Raw genomic sequence first — 23,821 nt, forward strand, 5'->3', positions numbered from 1 at the left:
AGCGGTCCCAGTTTCAGGAACTTGAAGTCAGGACAGGAGCGTTGGCAGAACAAAACAGCAACACCAGTTGGACGTTGAAGCAGCATTGGCTAGTAACACCCATAGCCACGGAGTTAAAAGGCATTGTGCAGTTACTCAAAGATTAAATCATTTTCATGTGACAACAGGTTACCCACCTGATGTACTGCATGATTTACTTGAGGGTATTGTACCTGTAGAATTGGCATTGTGTTTAGAAATCTTGATAAAGAAAAAATATTTCTCTCTTGAAGAGCTCAATAGAATCATCAAACAGTTCCCATATAAGTAGAAAGACAGGACACTATATACAATATACCACTAACCTTTGCCTCTCGTAGAACCATTGGTGGTAACGCACATGAAAATTGGTGCTTACTGAGGCTGCATCCACTTATGATTGGCTCCAAAGTACAGGAAGATGAACAGGCATGGCAGTTGTTGATGACACTCAAAGATGTTGTTGAGTTGTTTATGTCAACTACCCACAGATGAAAGCATTGGTTACCTAGATAGCCTGATCACTGAGCATAGACATAGATTTAGCAGTGTTTTTCCACAAGGGAAATTGATTCCAAAACACCATTTTGTAGAGCAGTGATTCTCAACCTTTTTCATATCAAGGACCCCTAAATTAGTACACATTAGGGCCATGGACGCCCATTTGTCTCTCGGACCCAAATCTGAGAATATTTTTATTGTTAGATATGATTTTGTCCAGAATTCTATGACTATCTGTGTTGTAGGCAAAGATAGCAGTGAAACTATGATAGTCATTCTGCTACATTCTGTAACTGTGTTAACTTCTTGTTAATGATATAATTTTGAAGTTTAACAATTCATCAATTTGCTGGGGACCCCCTGGAACCCCCTCAAGGACCCCTGGTGGTCCCCGGACCCCACATTGAGAACCACTGTTGCAGAGCATTACCCGCAGCTCATTAAAGTATTTGGCCCACTAGTGTCCTTATGGACGGTGAGGTTTGAAGCTAAGCACCGCTTCTTTAAGAAGATAGACAGATGAGACAGACTATCTGCTTCCATAACATTTTGAAGTCTATGGTAAAAAAAACATCAGTCCATGATCGCATACCATTTCCATGGTTCAAATGTCAAAAAATCTGCTGTCTCTGTATCAAAGATGTCAAGAGTTCCATTAGAGGTTGTAAATGAGAACATACAAGAATTTCTATCACAGAAATTTCCTTAAGAGACAGTTATTAATTTGACAAACCAGGTAGAATTTCAGGGCACCAGTTACGGTATTGGCATGATGTTGGTATACGGATCCACTGGTGGGTTGCCTGACTTTGCTGAAATACTACAAATCATCATAGTTCACGACATCTTAGTGTTTGTAGTGAAATTGCAAAGTGCATGGTACTGTCAATCGTTATCAAACTAAAGACAAATTATGTCTGGACTCTCAAGATCATATCTGCAAAGCCATGTTTAAATTGATTAATGTAGCACACTGATACAGTTAAAATACTCTCGCCTAATACTCTAGCCTAATGGTTAATCCATAGGTCTGCAGTGCAAAAGATTGTGGGTCCAAATCCCATGAGTAACACTGTGGCCTCAAACCACTAAGCACTAAGTGGAATGTCTAAAGTTTCTCATTTTTGGACAAATGACCATATTGTGCTTGGACCCTGTCCGTTGCCACTTGCGGCTATATTTATTTTTAAGATTTATTTTTTTGGGGTGTTTTGCTTTAATTAGACAGATGAAAGTGAAGAGAGACGAGGGAGATCAGGATGACGTGACAAAACTCCTGGTCCAGATTCAAACCCAAGAAGTCACAGTTACAGTAGGAGAGACTCTGTTCTGGTCTTAATCTGCTGTTTTATCTGACTTATTTGTTGGTTTTAATGTCTTTTATTTATGTGACATCTTTCCTGCATGTTTTATGTGTTCTTAGGGAGGATTTTAAACCAGGGCTGCAAACCAGATTTCCCTCGGGACAATAAAGTTGAAGCTGAAGTTTCAGTTTCAGTTTCCTCCCTGCTTTACATTTAACATTTACTCTTACTAAAGCTAAAGTTCTTCCTCTGAGGTGATTTATCTATTGTCACTGCTTAGTGTTAGGACATTTTACCTTTATTAGTCAAGTGACCCCACACTTCACTACCATAAAGGGCAATTGGTTCAATTATTGATTGAAATATTTTGAGCCAGATTCTAATTGGAATGTCTACAAAAATGTGTCGTTTTATGGCAGAAAGCCCTGCATGCTTTTTCTTTCAGTTCATTCACTGCAAGGTTAAAATTTTGTGTGTTTCTCTCTCTCTGTTTCTCTCTCTGTCTCTCTCTCTTCACTTTCACTCACAAATCAAGAATTTAGCAACTGGGACAAACGTCCAATTGAGACCCTGCATGCAGAGTTCTGTAAGAACCTCTTACATGTCCAGAGGAAAACAACAAACAATGCATGCAGGGCAGAATTAGACCAATATCCATTACTGATCACAATACAAAAAAAGGCAATCAAATTCTGGCAACATTTGAAAAACAGTGACCCCCACTCATACCATTACAAAGCCCTGCAGTACCAAGAGCTGAGCAAAACCAGAACCAGTCCGCTCACTCAACTGGTCCTGACGCTCAGTTCACTAACACACACTAACACTTCACAGCCTCAGGACCAGAACATCAGAATCTACCAAATTATAACTCAACAACAACAAAATTATATTACTTATATTGGGACACACAAACTAAAAACCAAAATAAAATGCAATGCTATCTGGCCCTAAAAAGACAGTACACTGTGGCAGAATATCTGCACACAGTGACTGAGACCAAACTGAGAACCAGCTTGACTCAGTCCAGACTCAGTGAGCACAGCCTGGACAGACAAACATGGCTGCCAGCAGAAGAGAGGCTGTGCTCACACTGCGACATGAGAGAGGTGGAGACAGAGCTGCACTTCATCATCACCTGTCCTCAATATAACCTAATTAGAAATTACTATTACCCAAAAATTGAACAGATCCACCCAAATTTCAGAAGCCTCCCTGACATCAGCAGACTAGCCGTCCTGCTGGGAGAGGAGAAGACAAGCTGCAACACAGCAGCTAAATATATTGTGACATGCCACAATGATGAGCACCCATAACACTTACACACACACACACACACACACACACACACTTCAAACCAGTCCCAGAATGAGTTTTTTTTTTTTTTGTCCTTTTACATTTGTATATAATTGATGTTACAATCGTAGTAACAGTATATATGGAAATTCTTTATTAGGAATAACCCCTCGAGATGTACCATCTTGTTTTCAAGGGGGTTCTCAACGACAAAAATACAATATAAACACAATTAGACAAAACATTTGACAAAAACAAAAAATAACAACAAGGTAATTAAATGATACCAAAAATAAATAAATAAATAAATAAATATCAAATAATAAGACATACAAAATCAGGAGATCATACTCCAAGCAGAGCATGAAAGTGGATCATTTATTCATAGATTATAGAAAAGTATTAAAGTATTATTAATGTCAGTGAGAGCATTAAGTAATAAAGCTATAAAACATAGTTATAGAGGTGTTATTATGGACATGTACAACTGATCCTATAATAAGAAGACAGGGTATTTTTGAGAGAGAGAAAGAGAGAGAGGATGACATGTGACAAAGCTCCTGGTCCGGACTTGAACCCAGAAGTCATGGTTACAGTTACATGGTATGCACCTTAGACCAGGGTCAGGACCTCCCAGGGGGTCGCAAGGTAATCTGTCTATTTTTTCAGATTTTTCTCAAATTTTTGCGGAACACAGCTTCCTCTGAGAATCAAATGAAACGACCTGAAAACAGAAAATCATTGTTTGGTTGCCAAAAAGACAGAGAATCACCGTCTTACATCACTCCCCCTCCTCCTCCTCCTCCCCTCCTCCTCTTCTCCTCTCCTCCTCCTCCCCTCCCCCCCTCCTCCTCCCCTCCTCCTCCTCCTCCTCCTCTCCTCCTCCCCTCCTCATCCTCCTCCTCCCCTCCTCCTCCTCCACCTGAGCTGGACAGCTAATCCCTGCAGGACGGAGACAGAGTCCAGAAACCTGAGCTGAGGCAGGACAGAAAACAACAGGCTGCTGTCTGCTGGCAGGTGGAGACTCAGGGAACTGGAAAAAAAAACACACACACACACACACACACACACACACACACACACACACAAACAGTGAATTAGGCTTTGGAGCAACCTGCTGTGGAGCTGAGGCCAGCAGAGCCAGTACAATCTGTAAAATCACTTGTTTTATACACCTCCTGTTTTTTATATAACTATTTTTTGTCAAGTCTAGTCTAGTCTAGTCTACCATATAGTCCAGTCAATCTGTGGTTTGACCCAGGGAAAATTGCAATAGTAATCATTCAAGGTTTTATGTGATCCCTAGGGACATCCAAATAACATATTAAAAGTATAGTAAGTAATAAGCATAAGAACAAGATTGAGAGTTAAGAATGAATGATAATCCAATATAGTTTGCTTGTATCTAATCAGTGGTGTGTACTGAAGATTCAGCAAATAAGTTTGAATCTGCTCAGAAACAAATTATTAAACAAATTACAATTGGACAAAGTTTCTGTCACTGCCAGGACTCATTTGACTTGTGTTGTCCGGTGATTCTTTAGGTGACAGAATGAGAAAAAAAAAAAAAACAAGAAACATACTATCAGCACCTGTCATTCTTTAGCACTTTCTGTGTAAAAGAGCACCTTGGTCACTTAAAACAACACAATCTTCCATTTCAGGCAATTTCAATGTGTCAATTAGAGTTAAACAGCCAATGACATACAAAAGAAAATTTGGGGTGGCCAATCAGATTCCAAGGGTAGCCAGTGCCACCCTGCCCGCCCCTTTGGCTCCACCCCTGGACTTAGGGTTCATGTGAGGGTCAGGCTAAGGTCTAGGTCACAGAGTGATGCACCAAACAGGCAGGTGACACTTTGTTGATTTACTTTTGATCTACTTTTTTGGTAACACTTTACAATAAGGGTCACTAAGTTAAGGGTTAGTTAATGTTTAATAAGCATTAACTAACCCTTAATTAACAGTTAAATAATGTGTAATTTACTAATGGTGTTCATGTTAACTAAGGTATTCATTTATACATTATTTAATAGTTTATAAAGATGACTATTAAATAATGTATAAATGAATACCTTAGTTAACATGAACACCATTAGTAAATGATTACTAGACACATTATAGCTATAATAATATTAACTGTTAATTAAGGGTTAGTAACCCTTAACTTAGTCACCCTTATTGTAAAGTGTTACCACTTTTTCTCACCTGATAGTTTAGTATCAATATTGGATGATCCAAATACATCCATCAAACACAACAAAACAATCTGCCTGTAGTGTCTGTTAGTACTGAGTTTATAATATATTTTTAAATTAACTTTATATTATTGTGTTTCTATTATAACATTGATGTGGTTATGACTATAATGTTCCCGTAATACATGCGGTAATGTTCTTGTATTGACTTTGATTTGTCAGTGATGCTCGATAGTGAGTTTTAAGTGACCTTATCATACTTTATTTTATTTGCATCTCCTATGATTTAACTATAATATTCCTATAGTGTGTCTGCAGTAGAGTGGTTTTAAAGAGACCTTATCATACTTTAGGCTCTACTTTCATCTCCTATGGACCTCGATTCAAAAGCCCCTTTATTTCTTTTAAAATCATTATATAAATACTATAGCTCTATATCATAAGACCCAATCCACCAAACCATTCTCCTCCACGCTGATCTGGGTTCCAGTGATTAAAAAAAAAAAAAATTGCTCCCACCTTGACGTCAGCCGACTCATCGCAGGTTGCATCAACGTGTAAAAAGCAGCCCAGTGTTTCCAGTGCGCGCTGTGATTCCCAGAATACAGAGCGAGGGGGGGCGCGTGGGTTGTGTGTGTGTGTGTGTGGGGGGGGGGGGGGTGGGGGATCTGCGCAGGGAGCAGGATTGGTCACCTCTGCGTGGGAGATGATGCTTGTCAGCCTGGGAGTTGTGGGCTTTTTAACTGTTGCAGTCGGAGTGCAAGGTGTTCAGACCGAGCTGGTGACCCAGATAACCCGAGCCGACCCGAGCCGAGCAGAGTCGATCCGAGCCGAACCGACCCGGTGCAGCCTCTCCAAACAAGCGCGCAAAGAGGAAGAGGAGAGAGGAGGAAGAAAATATAAATATATATACAGAGAAAGAGAGACATGACTTTGCCAACTGTGAGACAGCTGTGTCTTTTATATTTATTCTGGTGTCTTGGATGTTGGAGCGCAGCAGCAGGTGAGCGGACATCATGTTTATATCTCATATTTTAATGAGGCTTTCGGATTTATTTGGCTTAGATTTATAGAAAAAGAGCTAAAATGCTGGAATAAATTTTGAAAGGATGCTATGCAAATATCACCGAAAAACTAGTATAAGTCACTTTAGGAATATTATAGGAGTATTATTGTGATGCCATAGGATATAAATCGCCATATGGTCACTATAAACTCACTATTAAGTGCCACAAACATACTATATGTTCTTATAGAAATATTATAGGAATATAGTGATGCCATAGGAGATAACGATAAAATAAAGTATCATAGGGTTCCATAACTTTTTAAAATTCATTTTGAATATTCTGCTTTTATCTTGACAGACTCTACAAGTCATTATGAGAATATTACAGGAATATTACAGTGATACTATAGCAGATAAAATACAATAAAGTACAATACAATCACTGTTGAGAACCACAGACACTTCAAGTGCCTATAGGAATATTATAGTGTTATTTCACATTGTAATATGATTGTGATTTCTGGTATTTATAATTAAAATGTAATTTCAGATGTCTCTGTTCAGTTGATGTTGGTTTATCAGAATGACTCGTAGAATTCATCATATAGTTTGACTAACAGATCGTTGTAATTTTCCAGCAACAGCAATCCCTTACAATAAATATTTAATATTCCTCACATCTGCTGTTTCAGAGTCTTATGGCAGTCCTTTCGACCAGTGGGAAGACGGGATCGCCTTAAGAAAGGTAGGACTCATCTCTTCATTAACTCTTTCTTCTAGCTGCAGGCTGTTTCTGATTCTTTTTTCCTGATTTCTTTTTTTTTTCTGATTCTTTTTTCCTGATTTTTCTGATTTCTTTTTTACAGTCACATTTCCACATGTGTATTTAAGTTATCAGGCTGTTTGAGGCAGTAAATGTTAACTTACCTTCAGTGTTAAGGTTTTATGGAAAATATAACGGATGCGAAAAGGGATATTCCACCAAAAAAAAGGCTGCTACATTTTCACCTCATTTAACGTCATTATTCTTTGAAGCTTGACACTCAAGTATCACAAATTTACTGATGGAATTCCACAACTTTTCCATGGCCAAATATTAATAGCCTAGACTGAATTAAAAAATAACCGTTAACTACACTGACTTTAAGCATTAGTTTGTTTTTCACTGTAAAAATCAAGGATTATAATATTATTTGATTAGGCTTTATTATTTTAGGCCAGACACAGCATTTTGGGATATTTTACAGTATTTCAAGAAAAAGAGAATAATTAGCTTCACAAATAAAATTAAAATAAAATATCCTGACTCTCCCAAAGCTTTTCCAGTAATGTGGGGACCCTGTTTAAACTTGATATTAAATTGCATCAATCAATCAATCAATTAATCAATCAATCAATCAAAAAACACAAAAAAGACTTGTGCAATGCAGTTCAGTTCTATCAGCTCTGTTGTTTGAGCAGACGCTGCCTCTGATGTCATCAAAGTGCTCTTATGTCAGATGGTGTTTCCATATAATTGTGTGTTTCAAGTGTTTCCTTGACAGCCGCTCAGTCTGTTGCCTTAAAGAGAAAACCTATCAGCTCTTATGACAGCTGAGGGGCAGAGGGAGGAGAAATCCACCCCAACGCACAATTTTTATTTTTTAAAATCTTTATTCACCCGGGGAGGATCGACTGGGTGCAGAGTGGAGTTTTAGTTCTACAAGCACTTTGAGCGTTTAGTGCGTGGGGCGTAAGTGACATTTTGCCAGAAAGTGAGTATCATGTATCAGTGGAAAGCTGTTTGTGAGCTCTAACCATAAACCAAATCAAAATAAAGGGGGAAATCCAAAAGACTCAAATGAAAACCTTTGATTAAATTTGGTGGGAAAAGGGAGTAGCTGCACTTGACAGCTTTAAATATCATCAAAGATTTTTCTCTGTTACTAAATTAGGAAAAGGACACTCATGCCCCTTTAAATCCTTGATTTCTCAGAGGCAGAAATAATCTGATTGGTTGAGTTAAACCTCAGTGGGCGGAGCTAAACAACCACCGTTTTTTGGAGCGCAAGTTAGCTAACTAGCAAACTTGAATGACAAAGAAGAAACTGGTGAATATAAAAAATATATATATATAAAAAAATATATATAAATAGCATGGCATTTTTTTCATTCATTCCAGGGCAGGGTGAAGGTCAGCAGTTAGCTAACTAGCTAACCTAGATAACTTAGTATGGATAGATTGTATTTTTTCAGTTGAGCATCATCAGAGTGGAAAACAGTTGAAGCAGCTGAACTTCAGTTTGTAGCTTTTTGTCATTGGCTTGAAAATGAATAACTTCCTGTTGCTTTGTAGCGTAGAATCTGAACGCACCACAACAGCCTCTCCACCTCCATGGACCTTATTCACATGGCAGCGGAGAGTTTTCCCTACCTGTAGCTGCCGGGCCGCGGCGTCTCACGTTTCACTCTCGAAACGGTTAGCCAATCGGAACAGAGGGGTCGTTAATATTAATGAGCCTTAAAGACACGGCGACAGAAACAGCCTGTTCTTGGTAAGGCTCAGAGAGATGCTGGAAAATGAACGTGGAGAAATGGATTGAGAGTGTTTTTGGTTCATGACACCACACACACAGCTTTGAATGGACCTCAAGACACAAAATAAAACACTGGAGAGTGGAGAATATGGAACTTTAAAACCCTCTGGATTCTTGAGTTCCATTCATTTCAGATGTTTTTGAAATGATAAATATACAGTATGATGTATCTTGGTACACAGCGTAGGACAGTGGCCTGGGCTTGCTCTTCCAGGTAGAGTTTCTCATCCCTAGTATTCAAAATGGCCGACGTGTGAATAAGGTCAATTCCCCCCCCCCCCTTCCATCGTTCAATCCCCTGCTCTTTCTGCTGCTTTACTTCAGTTTCATGCCTTTTTCAGTATGTTATTGTGTGTCTTATGCCTTGCTGCAAATTACATTTCTCATTAGAGAAGATAAAGACCTGAAATATTAAACTCCAACTGCCTTTGATCATATAGGGAACTTTGGGTGGATTTTCTCTTTAAGGTGGTGGTGGTGGTGGTGGTGGGGGGGGGGGGGGGGGGGGGGGGGGGGTTTGGATGAAGAAAGCTGATGATCAACACCTAGCTCCCTTTTCCCGAAGAGATCTTATACTTATTATACTTTGGCCTTTGGACAGGTCAGATCCTCCAGCTGATCGATGTCATGTGGAGACAGGATGATAATTACTGTCCACCGGCCGTCTGAAACCTGTTAGAAACCTGTCAGTCTGAAACCTGTCGGTCTGAAACCTGTTGGTCTGAAATCTGTTGGTCAGAAACCTTTTTTTTTGTGATCAATTATTTATTGTATGTATAAGGAAGGGGGGAGCACCATCACAGTCACAAAAGTGACACAAGGCAAACAAAGCAAAGTGTACAACAACAGATCCCCCCCCTCCCCCCCATTTCCCTTGGTTTCCTCCCACCAACCCACTCCACCCCCACCCTCTAACCCCTAACATGATGAACCAAGGCAGTGTACATAGATAAAAACACAAAAACAGCAAACAAACATTAACAAAACTACCAGTACAACCAACCCATTCCTCCCAACCCCCTGCTACCCAGGAATCCCATGATCATTATAGATATAAACCAGCAGCATTCAGACACAAAGGAATTAGATAATTGTGCTAATTTTCTGTTGGTCAGAAACCTGTTGGTCAGTGCGGCTGTCAGCTCAGCTCAGATCAGATCAGCTCAGATCAGATCAGATCAGCTCAGCTCAGATCAGATCAGATCAGATCAGATCAGATCAGATCAGATCTCCCTCTGAAATGTGATGAAGCTGCTATGAACTGAACAGCAACACCTGAAGGGATTTAGGGCCGTGTGTTATGGCCAAAAAAAAAGATGTTGCATTTTTTTCTGAATATTGTGGTTAAAATGTAAAAAAAAAATGAAAAAAAAATGCATGTGACAGAAATATCAAGTAGGAAAAGGCTTTATTATTGGAGGAATAAGATTGTCTTATAAAATTTTCCCTTCTTAGTTTAATTGTTTTTGTATTTTTGTTTATAATAATAATCATAATTATTATTATTTGATTTTATTTATTATTTCTTGATTTCAAGTTGTCATGAAAATGTATGAAGTCCCTCAATAGAATGTCAGTTTGAAAACAATTTGTCTTGTTTTTATTTTTCATTCATTCATCATTCATTTCATGCCTGTGAGCCTGGACAGGAATAAGCGGGTGTGGAAAATGAATGAATGAATGAACAACAGGTTTTTTCACCCTTGTCTCATGAATATGAAAAGTAAATAAGTAAGTAAAGTAAAAGTAGGAAAAGGTTGCTTGAGCTGCAGATGATCGAATCCAAATCCAGTGTGAAATGATTTTGCTTTCTGAGAAAATCAGACGCTAACAGTTCGGATTTGGGAAAAAAAATATTGGCCGGTCTTCTCTGAAACACTTTTCTCTGTCAAGACAAACGGCTTTCTCTTTCCTCTTGGAAATTGCAGTCGTCAATATTGAGACTTTCGATATTTTTGTAGGATAATAGTCTTCACATAATTCATTTACAGTGAAGACTGTTGTTTGTCTGCAGGTTCCAGGCGTCCAGAGGAGCGATGATGTGCGTAAGGAGGTGTGGAGAGACCAGGACGAGGTAAACACCGACAAGACGGACACATCAGAGGTGTGACCAAGTCAACCTCTTCCTGTTTTGTGCCGTAAAGCGATCCAGCAGATTTCCCTCCAGATCCGCCAGGTGGAGAAACTATGGAGGATGCAGAGTAGAGGCTGATAGAGGCTGACAGGCTGCTCAGCGAATCAGAAGAAAAAAGTTGAATTGGGCACAGAAGTGAAATGACATGAGAACAGTGCAAAAACATAAAGAAAATCATAGAAACAAACAAACAAAAGAAACAATTGAGGGAAAAACAATCAACTGAAATTGCCTCGTTGCAGAGAAAGTGAGTGTGATGGATTGTGTGTGTGTGTGTGTGTGTGTGTGTGTGTTTAAGAAGAGAGAGAGAAGGATTTGAGTATCTATTTGAAATTTCTTTGAGATTTAGATTCATAGGCAACGTGAATGTAACTACTCCTGTTGAGGTTGTTTATATAGAACAGTAACACTTTACAATAAGGGTACATTAATTAAGTAAGGTATTAATTAATTATTAACTTAACTAAGGTATTAATTTATTTATTATTTTATTTTAATTTATTTTCCACATTTTAGAATAACAGTAAAAACATCAAAACTATGAAATAACACAAATGGAATTATGCAGCGACCAAAAAAAGTGTTAAACAAATCAAAACTATCTTATATTTTAGATTCTTTGCCTTGATAGAAAGGCAAAGGCTTTGGAAAGAAATTCATACATAGGATCAACTTCACTATTTATAATTGTCTAAGAAACACATTTCAAGCATTTAAGCAGAAGACTATAGATCAAAATGGCTTTAAGAGAATGAAACACAGACCATTCAGTCAGGTGGGTCCAGGCTGTTGACTGGTAGTGTGTGTATGACAAATAAGAAATAAGATGAAACAGCTCTCATGCAGTGAGAGTATAGTAGTAAGAGGGACCAAAAATCATAATACAGGAAAATGTCTTGTATGTTTTCTGTGTTATTAATCTGCAGGTGTGTTTCCTCACAGGAGCAGGTCCAGAATGTTTTCAAAAGAGTAAGTTTTCCATATCGGTATCGTTTATTATTTCTGATTTCTGATATTGGATCAGCAGCAGCTCACTGACTTTCTCTCTCTTCCAGTTCCTGTTTCATTACTCTAAAGCACACAACTCTGTCGGGGCTGTACAGCATGAGGTGAGCCGCAGATTAAACTGTGGGTTTGACTCTCAGTGTCGTCTTAAAACGCAAACATGACCGGAGCAAAACTGGTATCACCTTTTTAATCGCATCTTAATTGATTGATTTTGCCCACTTTTTCCATTTTGTGTAACTTCTCTAGTTGTCATTTTTGAATAATCGTCAAATGACGGCAGACGAGGCAAGGGTACTTTTTTCCTTCAAGTAAATAAAACAGTGAATAGTTAAAGTAGTGAATCAAACCACTGGCCCAGAGGCTGCTTTTACTTTTAATAGAATAATTAGCATCTCATTAAATACTGAAGTGAAGAGATCAGGGCAGAAATCCTATATTTGAAAATGGAAATTTATCTGAGGTGGATCTGATTTCTTGTTTGAAAATTTAGAACTTCAACAACTTAAACGGTGCACTCTGTTGAAAACTGAAATGTTAAATGAACTCTGCTGGTTTGGACTGACAGAAACACTGTTAAGTCCCAGTGTCAGTTCCTGGTTTGGTGTGAAAACAGTTTTCATTCGGATACTTTTGACTTTTCTGCAGTGAACTCACGTTTCTTTATTCTGTCTGAGAAAAGGCGAAGAATCTGCACACTATTTAAAATCAAAAAGGCTAAAAAAGGGGGCAGAAGAAGACTTTTCTAGGCGTTTATTAAGCCATGCTCTGCTCCGCGAGATGTGCAAAAAGTGCAGATACAAGCAAATATTTCGATAGCACATCTTCATCAGTGTCTTCCTCATACTACATCTTCTTCAGTGTCACTGATGACCATGTAGCATCGAAACGTGTGCTTGTATCTGCATAATAAAATAATAAATGCCTTGAAAAGACTTTTGAGCTCTACCTGCTGGTGTGTAACCATAAACCAAATCAAAATAAAGGGGAAAATCCAAAAGACTTAAGTAGTGTCCAGACTTCTTGCATTTTCTCATGAAGTCTCTAGTAATTGGACTTACACAGCTGCTGCCAATCACACTGCAGGACTGACTACAGCTCTTTATTCTGTCTGAGCAATAAACCCAGATTATGAATTTTCATGTCAAGGAAACACTTTTTAAAACAAAAAAAAACTGTTCTGAGTGTTTTGGCCGATGTCTGATCTTGATGAACCGACTCTTCTCTCTCTCCTTCTCTCTCTCCTCCAGTCTCACTCAGTTCACCCTCTGATGCGACTTTCCCCCAAACTGTCCCAGAGGAGAAAGAAGCTGGTTCTCCTGGTAAAAACTTCAGATATACTATGCTTCTTCTACTCCAGTGATTCTCAACCTTTTTCATATCACGGACCCCTTAATTTTGTCCACATTAGAGCCACAGACCCCCATTTGATGAGATTTTGTCTCTTGGGCCCCAAATCTGAGAATATCTTTATTGTCAGATATGATTTTGTCCAGAACTCCATGACTGTCTGTATTGTAGATAGAGAGATAACAGAGAAACTATGATCAGAACAGTCATTCTTCTACATTCTCTAATTGTGTTCACTTCTTTTAAATGAAATAATGATGAAGTTCAACAATTCATCAGTTTGCTGGGGACCCCCTGGAACCTCCTCAAGGACCCCTGGTGGTCCCCGGACCCCACGCTGAGAACCACTGGTCTACTTTATCAACTGTATACCTTTATAAAGCTCAGTAACAGAAGTCTCTATACAGGGTTCCTGCACAGTGTCAATTTCGATTCCATTTTTCAATTCCAGACCTTATTTTCTTGATTTGATCTGAAGATTTTGGTCTTCCTCTTCTCCCTAAACAGCCATAAGATTATTCTTCACAGTGACAAATAATATTACAATAATATTTGAGATGACAGGTGTCTAAACAACAGAAAACGTGTAGTTGCATGTACATCGGGACATAATGACAATATTTTTCTGTAATTTTCCAAATATTTTTGTGCAATTTCCTAACTTTTCAAGACCTGGAAAATATCTGATTGTTTTTCCAGACCTGTAGGAACCTTGTCTGTCTGTGGAAGATAAAGTGAGTCAGGCATGTGAGCGAGCAGCTAACATGAAAACCAGGAAATAATTCATCATTCAGTCATTTCTAGACAACAGTTCCCATTAGAAATCGACGCTTCACAGCCACAAACACTGAAATAAACCACAGTAAAGTCTCATCTCTGTTGTGGTTGGACATGTTGACACTGACAGTTTTCCTCCCTCTCTCTCTCTCTCTCTCTCTCTCTCTCTCTCTCTCTCTCTCTCTCTCTCTGTCTTGCTGGTGGAACAGAAGATTCGCGCTCTGCCAGAGGGGATCCTGTAGGAAACTGAACTTCACAGAAGAAGAAGAGGAGCTCCAGGAAGCGGCCACCTCTGGGACATCGGGGCACAAAATGGCCGATGGAGCATCTCTGAATGTCTCTCCAGAAAGAAACACATCGACTTTTTTTTTTTTTTTTTTTCCAGAAAATAAATTATTGTAGATGAAAAATAGACCTGCATTGCCCTGACTGCCATGTGTCTTCCTGCTTCCAGATGTAGCTTCAGTCGGTGTGACTGTGTGTGAACCGTTTACAGGAAAATATGACTTTTCGTTCTGTTTCACAAGACATGAATACAGATCAATCTGCCAAAAATACAAAGAAAACAGTCAAAATAACTCTGGTCCCTTTCTGGAGCAAGTCCTTTAGAACAGTGATTCTCAACCTTTTTCATATCAAGGACCCTAATTAAGTCCACATTAGAGCCACGGACCCCCATTTGAGGGAGATTTTGTATCTCGAACCCAAATCTGCGAATATTTTTATTGTCAGATATGATTTTGTCAAGAACTCCATGACTATCTGTATTGTAGGTAGAGAGATAACAGAGAAACTATGATCAGAACAGTCATTCTTCTACATTCTGTGTTCACTTCTTGTAAATGAAATAATACTGAAGTTTAACAATTCATCAGTTTGCTGGGGACCCCCTGGAACCCCCTCAAGGACCCCTGCTGGTCCCCGGACCCCACGTTGAGAACCACTGCTTTATAAAAAAAAATTGACAGCGACACAGATTACCAGACATGAGAATTTATAACAAAAACTGGCTTTGATGATTGTGGCAAAGAGGTGAACTCACGTTTAATGGAACAATTAGAAATGTACACGTACATTTTGTGACATTTATATATCATGAAACGTAATAAAAAAAAAAAAAGCGATTAAAACTGTCTTTGAAGATTTTGTAGATTCACGTCGGGCCGGGCGATATGGCTGAAATCAATATCACCATAATAATAATAATAAAGGGTATTTTTCCAATGCAAAATCACATGAAATAATCAAAATGACTGTTCATCCGAATCTAAATGTTAGGTGTGACGTCAAATGAAACTGAACTTTTCAAATGATATTCCTACCATACCTCACTTTGTCAGAGTTTTTAAATAAAAATGTGCTTGTTGTCATCAGTTCAGACAGCAGAATTGTGCGTCATGATTTCCAAAAAAATCATCATATCATCACGATACGACTCCACTGAAAGACGATAAACAATAATGTTGAGTTATCGCCCGGCCCGAGATTCACGTGATTCAGTTTGAGATTTGTTGAAATTACATGAGAGTGACAGCAGCGTGGTTTCCCCCACTTCTCCAATATAGATGTATCGATAGGATCGGAGGGCGAAGTATTTCTGCTGTTCCCTCTCCTCCCGCTCAGACCATCTTGACTGAAGCTTCACTGTCTCTCTCTCTCTCTCTCTCTCTCTCTCTCTGTGAGGATTTTCCACAGCGTCACAGTTCTCCCGTCCCGCTCCTCTACTCGTCCTCGTCCTCAGAGTCACTGTCTTTCCGCGTGGGGAGCGAAGATCTGATCGACGTCATCAGCTTGTCTTCGATTTGCTTCCTGGGGTTTTCCTCCAGGTCGGTCTTCACCGCCCCGGACTCGGACAGCCTCCACTCCAGCTCTGGTGGGACAGAAAGCAAAACCACAAACACGTCAGCTGCAAAGTACAAAGACCAGGGTCCAGAGTAGAGACATCGCCATATTTTCTGCGATATCGAGTATGTTTTTTTGAAAAAGACAAATCGATCGATCAGTACTTCTGAGGATGGTCGATCGAGGGAAAGCCTTCAAACCGACTCCCCTGTTCAAACAGTACCTTCCACTCTGAGGTTCATGCCCCCGAAGACCAGCGGGCCGATGTACTGGGCCTTCATCTCGCCTTCGAAGTAGACGAAGATGGTGGGCAGGTTGCGGTCGGGGTAGTTGGGGATGCAGGTGGTGGAGATGGACTTCAGGAACTTGGTCTGGGGGAACTTCCTGGCCAGACCACTCAGGTGCTGGTTGATCAGGGTGCACAGAGGGATGCTGGGAGACGGGGGAGGGAGCAGTGGAGAGAGCCGTTAGTGCTGTGCGTTTTTCAGGTCAGAACAGAAGTCAAAGTGATTTCATGGGAAGACTGAAGGCTGAAAACAGCCTGTCAGTTAGGGGTTTGATTCCCCCGGATTCTAAAAATGTCTACACTCTTGTTACTGCAAGGTGCTTTGGATGAAAGTGTCCCCAAATGTTTTCTTTGCCATTTTCACCTTAACTCAACAGATCGAACTAGAGAGAGAGACAGGAAAGACTGGGATAGAGTGAGAGCGACAGAGATGGCATGCGACAGACGCCCCGGTCCGGATTCAAACCCTGGACGTTCCTTACATGGTCACCCTATGTTCTTGACCGGATTTGATTTTGGTGGGTATTTGATATAATGCATGCTGACAGCGGCTGGGTAATAAGAGCATCCCTCTAACTGAACACTATTCTTCACATCAACAAAAACTGTGGACTCAAAGTGGCTCTACAACAACATAAAAGCTAGAATTATGTGTGTATCGGACCTGAACCGCAACATTTCCCATACTTTTCCAGACATTTTTTCAAACTCCCAAACTATTCAAGACCTGGAAATGATCAAATTCATTTTTAATACTTTTCCAGACCTGCGTAGGAACCCTGCATGGTCCACGCCTCAGACCACTGAGCCACCAGGACGCCCCACGTTACTAAAATGGAAATGGTGAAAACATTCCATCTCCAAAATGTCATGTTTTCAGGAACTAAGAAACAGACTTGATATTAGACCGCCATGTATTTCTTAGCTTATCCAATGGGATTTCAAAGGGCTTCAAATAAATACTACAGCAATGATTGATCATTGATTTGATATTGGGGACGACTTGCTGGAGGACCTGGTTTGTGTACGTTATTGGCTGCAGAGGGTGAAAACGTCACAGTGACAATGTTTCAGTCAGTTTTCACTCTACGCTCTGCTAGTTCAGATCTACCTTAAGTCTCCATGGTGCAACTCAACAAAGACACAGCTAACAGCTCTAGTGTCAAACTAACTAGTTTCAAGTAACATTTACTGTAGACTTCACATCTTAACTTGTGGTGCAACAACAGGCTGCAGGTTCCCGGCGTATTTATTATGGATCAATATCAAATTGAATAATCAATTCCTGGAACCGCACAAATCTACCATGAATCATTTCTGTCTGCCAGAGGTGGGGGCTCGAGTCACATGACTTGGACTCAAGTGACAGTTTAAATTACTTGAGACTTGACTTGGGTTCTGGTGACTTGGGACTTGACTCTGACTTGTACTCTGATGACTTGAAAAGGTTTCTAAAGTCTTGACTTGAGATCTTGTGTTTGTATAAATGACTTAGATTGAAAGTGATGAGATTTGTTCCAGCAGACGACTGAATTTAAATTCTGTTTTCTGAATTTGTATGGAATGATTGAATTTATTGAAGTTGAAACTGATTATAGAAATCAAACTCATGATGCTCTTACCAAGTTTTTATCCTATTAAAACCATATTGCATTGAAAAGTCCTAGATATTTCGTTTTCTTTAAGATATTAAATTGATAATGGACTCTTGATTTGTTCTGACTTGACTTGACGCTGTTCTACATTTAGACTTGAGACTTGACATTAATGACATGGACTTGATTTGGACTTGACTTGGTAATCTACATTTAGACTTGGGACTTGACTTGAGACTTGTGCCTCAAGACTTGAGACTGACTTGGGACTCGAGCAGAGTTGACTTGGTCACACCTCTGCTGTCTTCAATAGTATGATGGATATTTGTTCTCATAAGTGTCCCATCCCACAATAAAACATAATGAAAGTGTAGAAGCAGAGAAACCCTACCCCTGTTTGTAGAGGTGCAGCACCACCCAGATGCCCTCTCCGGCCTTGTTGACCTCCTTGATGTAGTCCTGTCCGGAGATCTCCACCACCTCCCCGAACACATTTTTCATCTGAGTCGCCTTCCACTCCGCAAGACGCTTCTGTCTGGGCGGCCAAAGAAACCAAAACACTGTTAATCTGCAGCGCTGTGGAACACATTTCAGTGAAGAGTTTCATTCCATTATAAAGGGGGTCAAATAATTATATCCATTTTGGAAAGAAATTTCCTCATGCAGTATTTAAAAAACAGTTGATTCTATCCTTTCAAAACATAATCACTTTGTAAGAAAAGTAAGTACTTTGTACTTTAATAGAATATTGTGCTTATTCTATTTTTCTATATATCTGGATATATAGTTTATTGAATGTTGCAGATTTCTTATCAACAGAGGTGGAAAGTAACTAAGTACATTTACTCAAATACTGTACTTAAGTACAATTTTGAGGTACTTGTACTTTATAAAGTAGCATAAAATGGTAACACTCAAGTACTTCTACTCCACTACATTTCAGAGGGAAATATTGTACTTTTTACTCCACTACCTTTATTTGATAACTTAAGTTACTAGTTACTTTGCAGATTCAGATTATTAATACAAAATATAATCAACTAATACATTGTGATGTATTATTATAGATTACTGTAAGCTACCCAGCAGTATATAAAGTAGTGGAAATCAGCCCCACCTTTTCCAGCTACAACATTAAAGTGATGCTTACACATTAATGCATCAATAATTACAATTCAATAATATAATATATACTGTATTATTCTGAAATGGGCCATTCTGCATAATGAGTACTTTTTTGTTGCTTTAAGTACATTTTGATGCTAATACTTTAGTAAAAATTGAATGCAGGACTTTTTTTTTATACTGAGAGTATTTTTATACTGTGGTATTCCTACTTTTACTTAAAAAAAGATCTGAGTCCATCTTCCACCACTGTTTATCAATAAAAAAAAGCATATGGGACTAAATTAAAATAACAGTATAAAACAGTTTGCAGTAATTCATTCAAGGCGTCCTGCCAGTGGATATTGAGGCATTTGTGATGCAACACTTCACCAGATCAAATTCCTTGTACATGTAAATACTTGCTGAATTCAGTTTTTATTCTTACATGGCACCAGAGAATAAGAAGAAACCCTATAGAGGAGCTACAACAACTCACAAAAGAAAAGGAAACAGAAAGACAACAACACGTCTTCTGCTTTACTTTTATGGCAACAGAGAGTTTGAGGAGAGATGCAGGACTCCGGTGGGAAACAGGAACAGGCCACCAGGCAGATACTGGGACATTTTGGTTGTAGCTGGTAAGTTACTCAACTTTACCAGGTAACCAAACATCATTCAGAGGCCCAGAGTCTAAAAATCTCTGTGGTGGTAAACAGAGGCTGGTGATTTACGAGCCTCTGTGGCTGTTGGACAAACAAACGAGTTTCGAGCCCCGAGGGAAGCTGAGCATCTTGTTTGTTCTGGTTTGGTTAGTCTTGCAATTAAATATATTTAATTTAATATATAAAGCGCCTTTCGAAACCACAGGGTTACAAAGTGTTTCACAACAAAAGAAACAACAGAACTATAAAACAAAGTTACAAAATAACAGCAAGACAGACAATAAAATCAGACACATCCATAAAAGAAATACCAACAAGACTAAGGCTGCAATGATTAGTCGACATAATCAACTAAATCAATTATGCAACTTTGTCAACGTGGATTTTTATAATCAACGTGTCTCATATCTTTACATTTTCAGGGTGTATCAGAGCTGTATGAAGAAGGTATGATGCCGAAACATGTTGGTGATGTAAAATAAATATTTTCATATGGAGAGAAGTGTGCAACCTTCATATAATGACTTATTCTGTATCAGAGCTGTACACATGAAAGATGCATCTTATCTACAGTCCATGATGCAATGTGCAGAGTCAGCACTAGGTGGCAGCACCGCTCAAAATGTTGAGCTGATCGACAGGCAGCAGACAGGCAAAGAAGATTTTAGCACACTGATGAAGGAACCACTTTATTATAAGCTATGTTTTTGCTGTATTTCGTCTTCATTTGCTTCTTCATATATATATATATATATATATATATATATATATATATATATATATATATATATATATATATATACACATATTTTTTATTTATTTATTTTTTCTTTTCTAATCCCGTCTCCTCTCTTTTTCTTGTCTAGGGACAGATTCTAGGAGACAGTTTTTTCAAGCTCCAACCAGATATTTAAAATATTGTTAAATATTTAACTTGGTGTGGTAGCTTCTCTTTATTATGAATATGTGCATTTTAAACTATGTATAATATATAATATATGTATAATATAAGTGCATTTTGTATATTATTGTCGGCCTATGGTGCCATGATGTGATTATGTATGATGCTTTATTCAATGAGTGATGTCAGTCTGTAGTGTGACCTGATTGGTCCATGTGGGTCAACCAACCTATTTAAGATGGTCTCTGCTTGTGTCTTGTAAAATAACCTGATGAAGGTCTGTGTACCGAAACGTTGTTCCCAATAAATCTTTTCTGATTGCAAGTGAAATAGACAGTGTGTAGGACTCCTTTGTTCTACTACAGGAGACTGATGACAAAATCAGAACCAGAGATTAAAGAAATACAGACAAGACAGAATAAAACAAGTAGAACGCTGACAAGAACTGGTGAGTTTTGAGACGGCGTTTAAAACAATCCCCCCCCCCCCCCACACACACACACACACACACACCTGGCAGCTCACCTGTACATCTCGATGGCGGCTTCATCCTCTTCACCGAACTCATCTTCGTTCTCATCCAGCTCATCCAGCGTCATGCTCTCATACGTTTTCACTGGTCAGCAGAACAGAACAGAAACAGCAGGTCAGAGCCGCCTGTCACTGCAGCTACACTTCAGTCATCAGCTGCATATTGTAATATTAACCTGTATATTGTAATATTAGATTACAACAGCCAGTGTGATGACAGAGATACCATCAAACATCCTGCTTTCACTGCTCGACAGCCTATTACATGTAGCACCGTTATACTAGGCTACAACAAACAGTGCTATACACAGTTCTGTTTACAATAGTCAGAATAAGCTCATATCCTGATTTTTTTTTTTACATATGAAGGGAGGAATATGGGAAGGGAGGAGCATGGAGGGAGGAATATGAAAGCAGGGATTCACCTTTTAAAACTCTCTCTCATACTCTTCCTCCAAAAGACATGGTGGGTGGAGGCAGCGAGCAGCGTGAATCAGTTTTTAAAGTTTCATAATGTCTGCTTGGTTCTTGCTGGCGTGGACGTATGCTGTAATTAAGCATGGACCCTGATAGGGCTGCAGCTAACGATTATTTTCATTATCGATTAGTCTATCAATCATTTTTGGGATTAATCAATTAATCATTTAGTCTATAAAATGTCAAAAATAATGACAAAAAACCCAAAGTATTAATTTTATAACCATATGAAACAGAGAAAAGCAGCAAATCTTAGTATTTGGGAAGCTGTAACCAGCAAATTGTTTGGTATTTTTACCTGATAAATGACAAAAAAAATGAATGAAGAAATTAATTAATTATCATAATTCTAATAGATTCATTTTCTGTCAATGGATAAATCAACTAGTCATTTCAGCACTAGACCCTGACCACTCAGAGGAGGCCATGTTCTGCCGGTGAGCCGGGAAATATTTCTCCCCCATAAAAAGACGTGAAGAAACACCGGCATGAATCATGTTCAACTCGAACAAACTGCCGAACCGAAGCTCCCGATCCGTGTCTCTTACCAACAGACTGCTGCTGGAAGGCCAGCTCCTCCTCTTCATCGTCTTTGGGGATCTCTTTGGGAGGAAGAATCCCCTTCTTCCTCAGGATATCGTTCCACTCTGTGTCTTCGTTTGGGTCCTGGGAGGAAACACAGCAGACGTTCAGGTTTCTGACATCACTCTGGGTTTGATATGTGACTTTTTTTTTTACCTCCTCTCTTCGGAAAGCAACAGGCTGTCACATCAAACTCCATGCTGCAGGTTAATGTCACCTTGTGAACCTCACAGAGAATGACTTGGGACCGAGGTTCGACCGAATGGGTTTTATGAAGGCAGACACTGCTGTTTTTAGACTGAAGTCGCCAACAGCTGATATTCATCTTTAAATTTTACCATTTTCATGACAAAAGAATGACAAGTATTCAGTGTTTCCCCCAGAGTTTTCTTCTTGTCAGGGTGAAAAAGCCTCTGAAGCAGCATTGAGAGCATCATGGGACACTAAAACTCTCCACTGAAACCCAGACTGATTAAATTCTGTTAGTGTTAGCAGCTCTTTAACGCAGAGTGACCCACCACACCTATTCAGTGGCAGAGAAACTCTGGGAGACAGTACTGCCTTTAAATGAAGAATTACTCAAATGTCTTGTCAGGTTTTCCAGTCTGTCATATGTGATATTTAATAACATACTGTAGGTACCAGCCTTGAATATATTGGTCTAACCCTAGTTATCCTTAACCCTACTTACCTCTCTAAATAGTTGACATGTAATTTTTTTTAAACTGCACCCTCCCAACCCCACACACAGTATGTTGTTGGAACAAGAAAAAGCAGTTATTCAAGTTGATTCTTCTACTAAAGCAAGTGAATCTTAGTTGATCGCATATATGCCGAATTTACCGGCCGACCCTAGCAATTCAGAAAAGGTCTTGAGTGAAACTATACAAAGTCAGTTTTTCCCCTCATGTCGAAAGTTTGCTATTAGTGGCCCATGTTCTGTCTCTTTTTTCCCTGTTTTTTTAACCTCCAATTTCTTGAAGCACTTTGGTATAAACCGACTTTGTGGCTTTAAAGCGCTACTTGAATAAGACAACACCCAAAACTATGGAAGCCCATTTCCGCCAGTGTGAAAAAAAACATGTTTTGAGAAAGTTTCTCATTATTTGAGAAAGTTTCTCATTATAATGACTTACAGGAATGTTTTTGTCATCACACTGGCGGAAATGGGCTTCCATACAAAACTGTCAGATTGATTGCCAGAGAGAAAAAGAGAACGGCAGGACTGGAGACTGGGTTTGTTTCACAGTTAAAGTCCATATGAGCAGGTAAAAACTGTATTATTACCATATTTTAACCCAGTTAGCTAACACTGCTTCTGTGTCAGCTCATTTTCTGTTCACCATGAACCACACTAACCCCTGAACGCGACTGTCTGTCTTTCTCTTGGCATGTTTCGGGTCTACAAGTGATAAAACTAACGTTAGCCAGCATTTTAACTTTTTCTCCACCCAGAGAACACAGCTAGCTAGGTTAGCTAAAGCTACACAGCCCAGCAGGGTGGGAAAACGTCGACACAATATCAATACACGTCGCTTATCATTGTTTAAATCGGTACGCCTAGTAAATGGCCGTGTTTAAATCGATAATAAAGCTTTACAAACCTGCATTTTGACAGATGAGGGAGATCTCTGAAATCACGCCGCTGCTCTCCTCCCAGACACGGAAAC

General features: G+C 39.2%; 2 protein-coding genes across 2 annotated transcripts; one reads left to right on the forward strand and one right to left on the reverse strand.

Annotated features, from left to right (window-relative positions):
- Positions 1 to 6,244: 6,244 nt before the first annotated feature.
- On the forward strand, positions 6,245 to 14,628 carry nms (neuromedin S). The gene is made up of 7 exons (XM_071520149.1): positions 6,245 to 6,313; positions 7,021 to 7,071; positions 10,917 to 10,976; positions 11,979 to 12,005; positions 12,092 to 12,145; positions 13,292 to 13,363; positions 14,623 to 14,628. The coding sequence occupies exons 1-7, from the start codon at positions 6,245 to 6,247 to the stop codon at positions 14,626 to 14,628; spliced, it is 339 nt and encodes a 112-aa protein (XP_071376250.1).
- A 559-nt stretch (positions 14,629 to 15,187) lies between these two features.
- On the reverse strand, positions 15,188 to 23,821 carry pdcl3 (phosducin-like 3). The gene is made up of 6 exons (XM_071520158.1): positions 23,756 to 23,821; positions 22,118 to 22,235; positions 21,087 to 21,177; positions 18,283 to 18,426; positions 16,234 to 16,442; positions 15,188 to 16,038 (listed from the first exon to the last, which is right to left on the reverse strand). The coding sequence occupies exons 1-6, from the start codon at positions 23,759 to 23,761 to the stop codon at positions 15,890 to 15,892; spliced, it is 717 nt and encodes a 238-aa protein (XP_071376259.1). The 5' UTR covers positions 23,762 to 23,821; the 3' UTR covers positions 15,188 to 15,889.

This window comes from Centroberyx affinis, unplaced genomic scaffold (genome assembly GCF_046629955.1).
Source record: "Centroberyx affinis isolate AG114_WGS23_722 - 3 ecotype Tasmania unplaced genomic scaffold, CSIRO-AGI_Caff_v1 ptg000773l_1, whole genome shotgun sequence".
In the NCBI taxonomy this organism is placed as follows: domain Eukaryota; kingdom Metazoa; phylum Chordata; class Actinopteri; order Beryciformes; family Berycidae; genus Centroberyx; species Centroberyx affinis.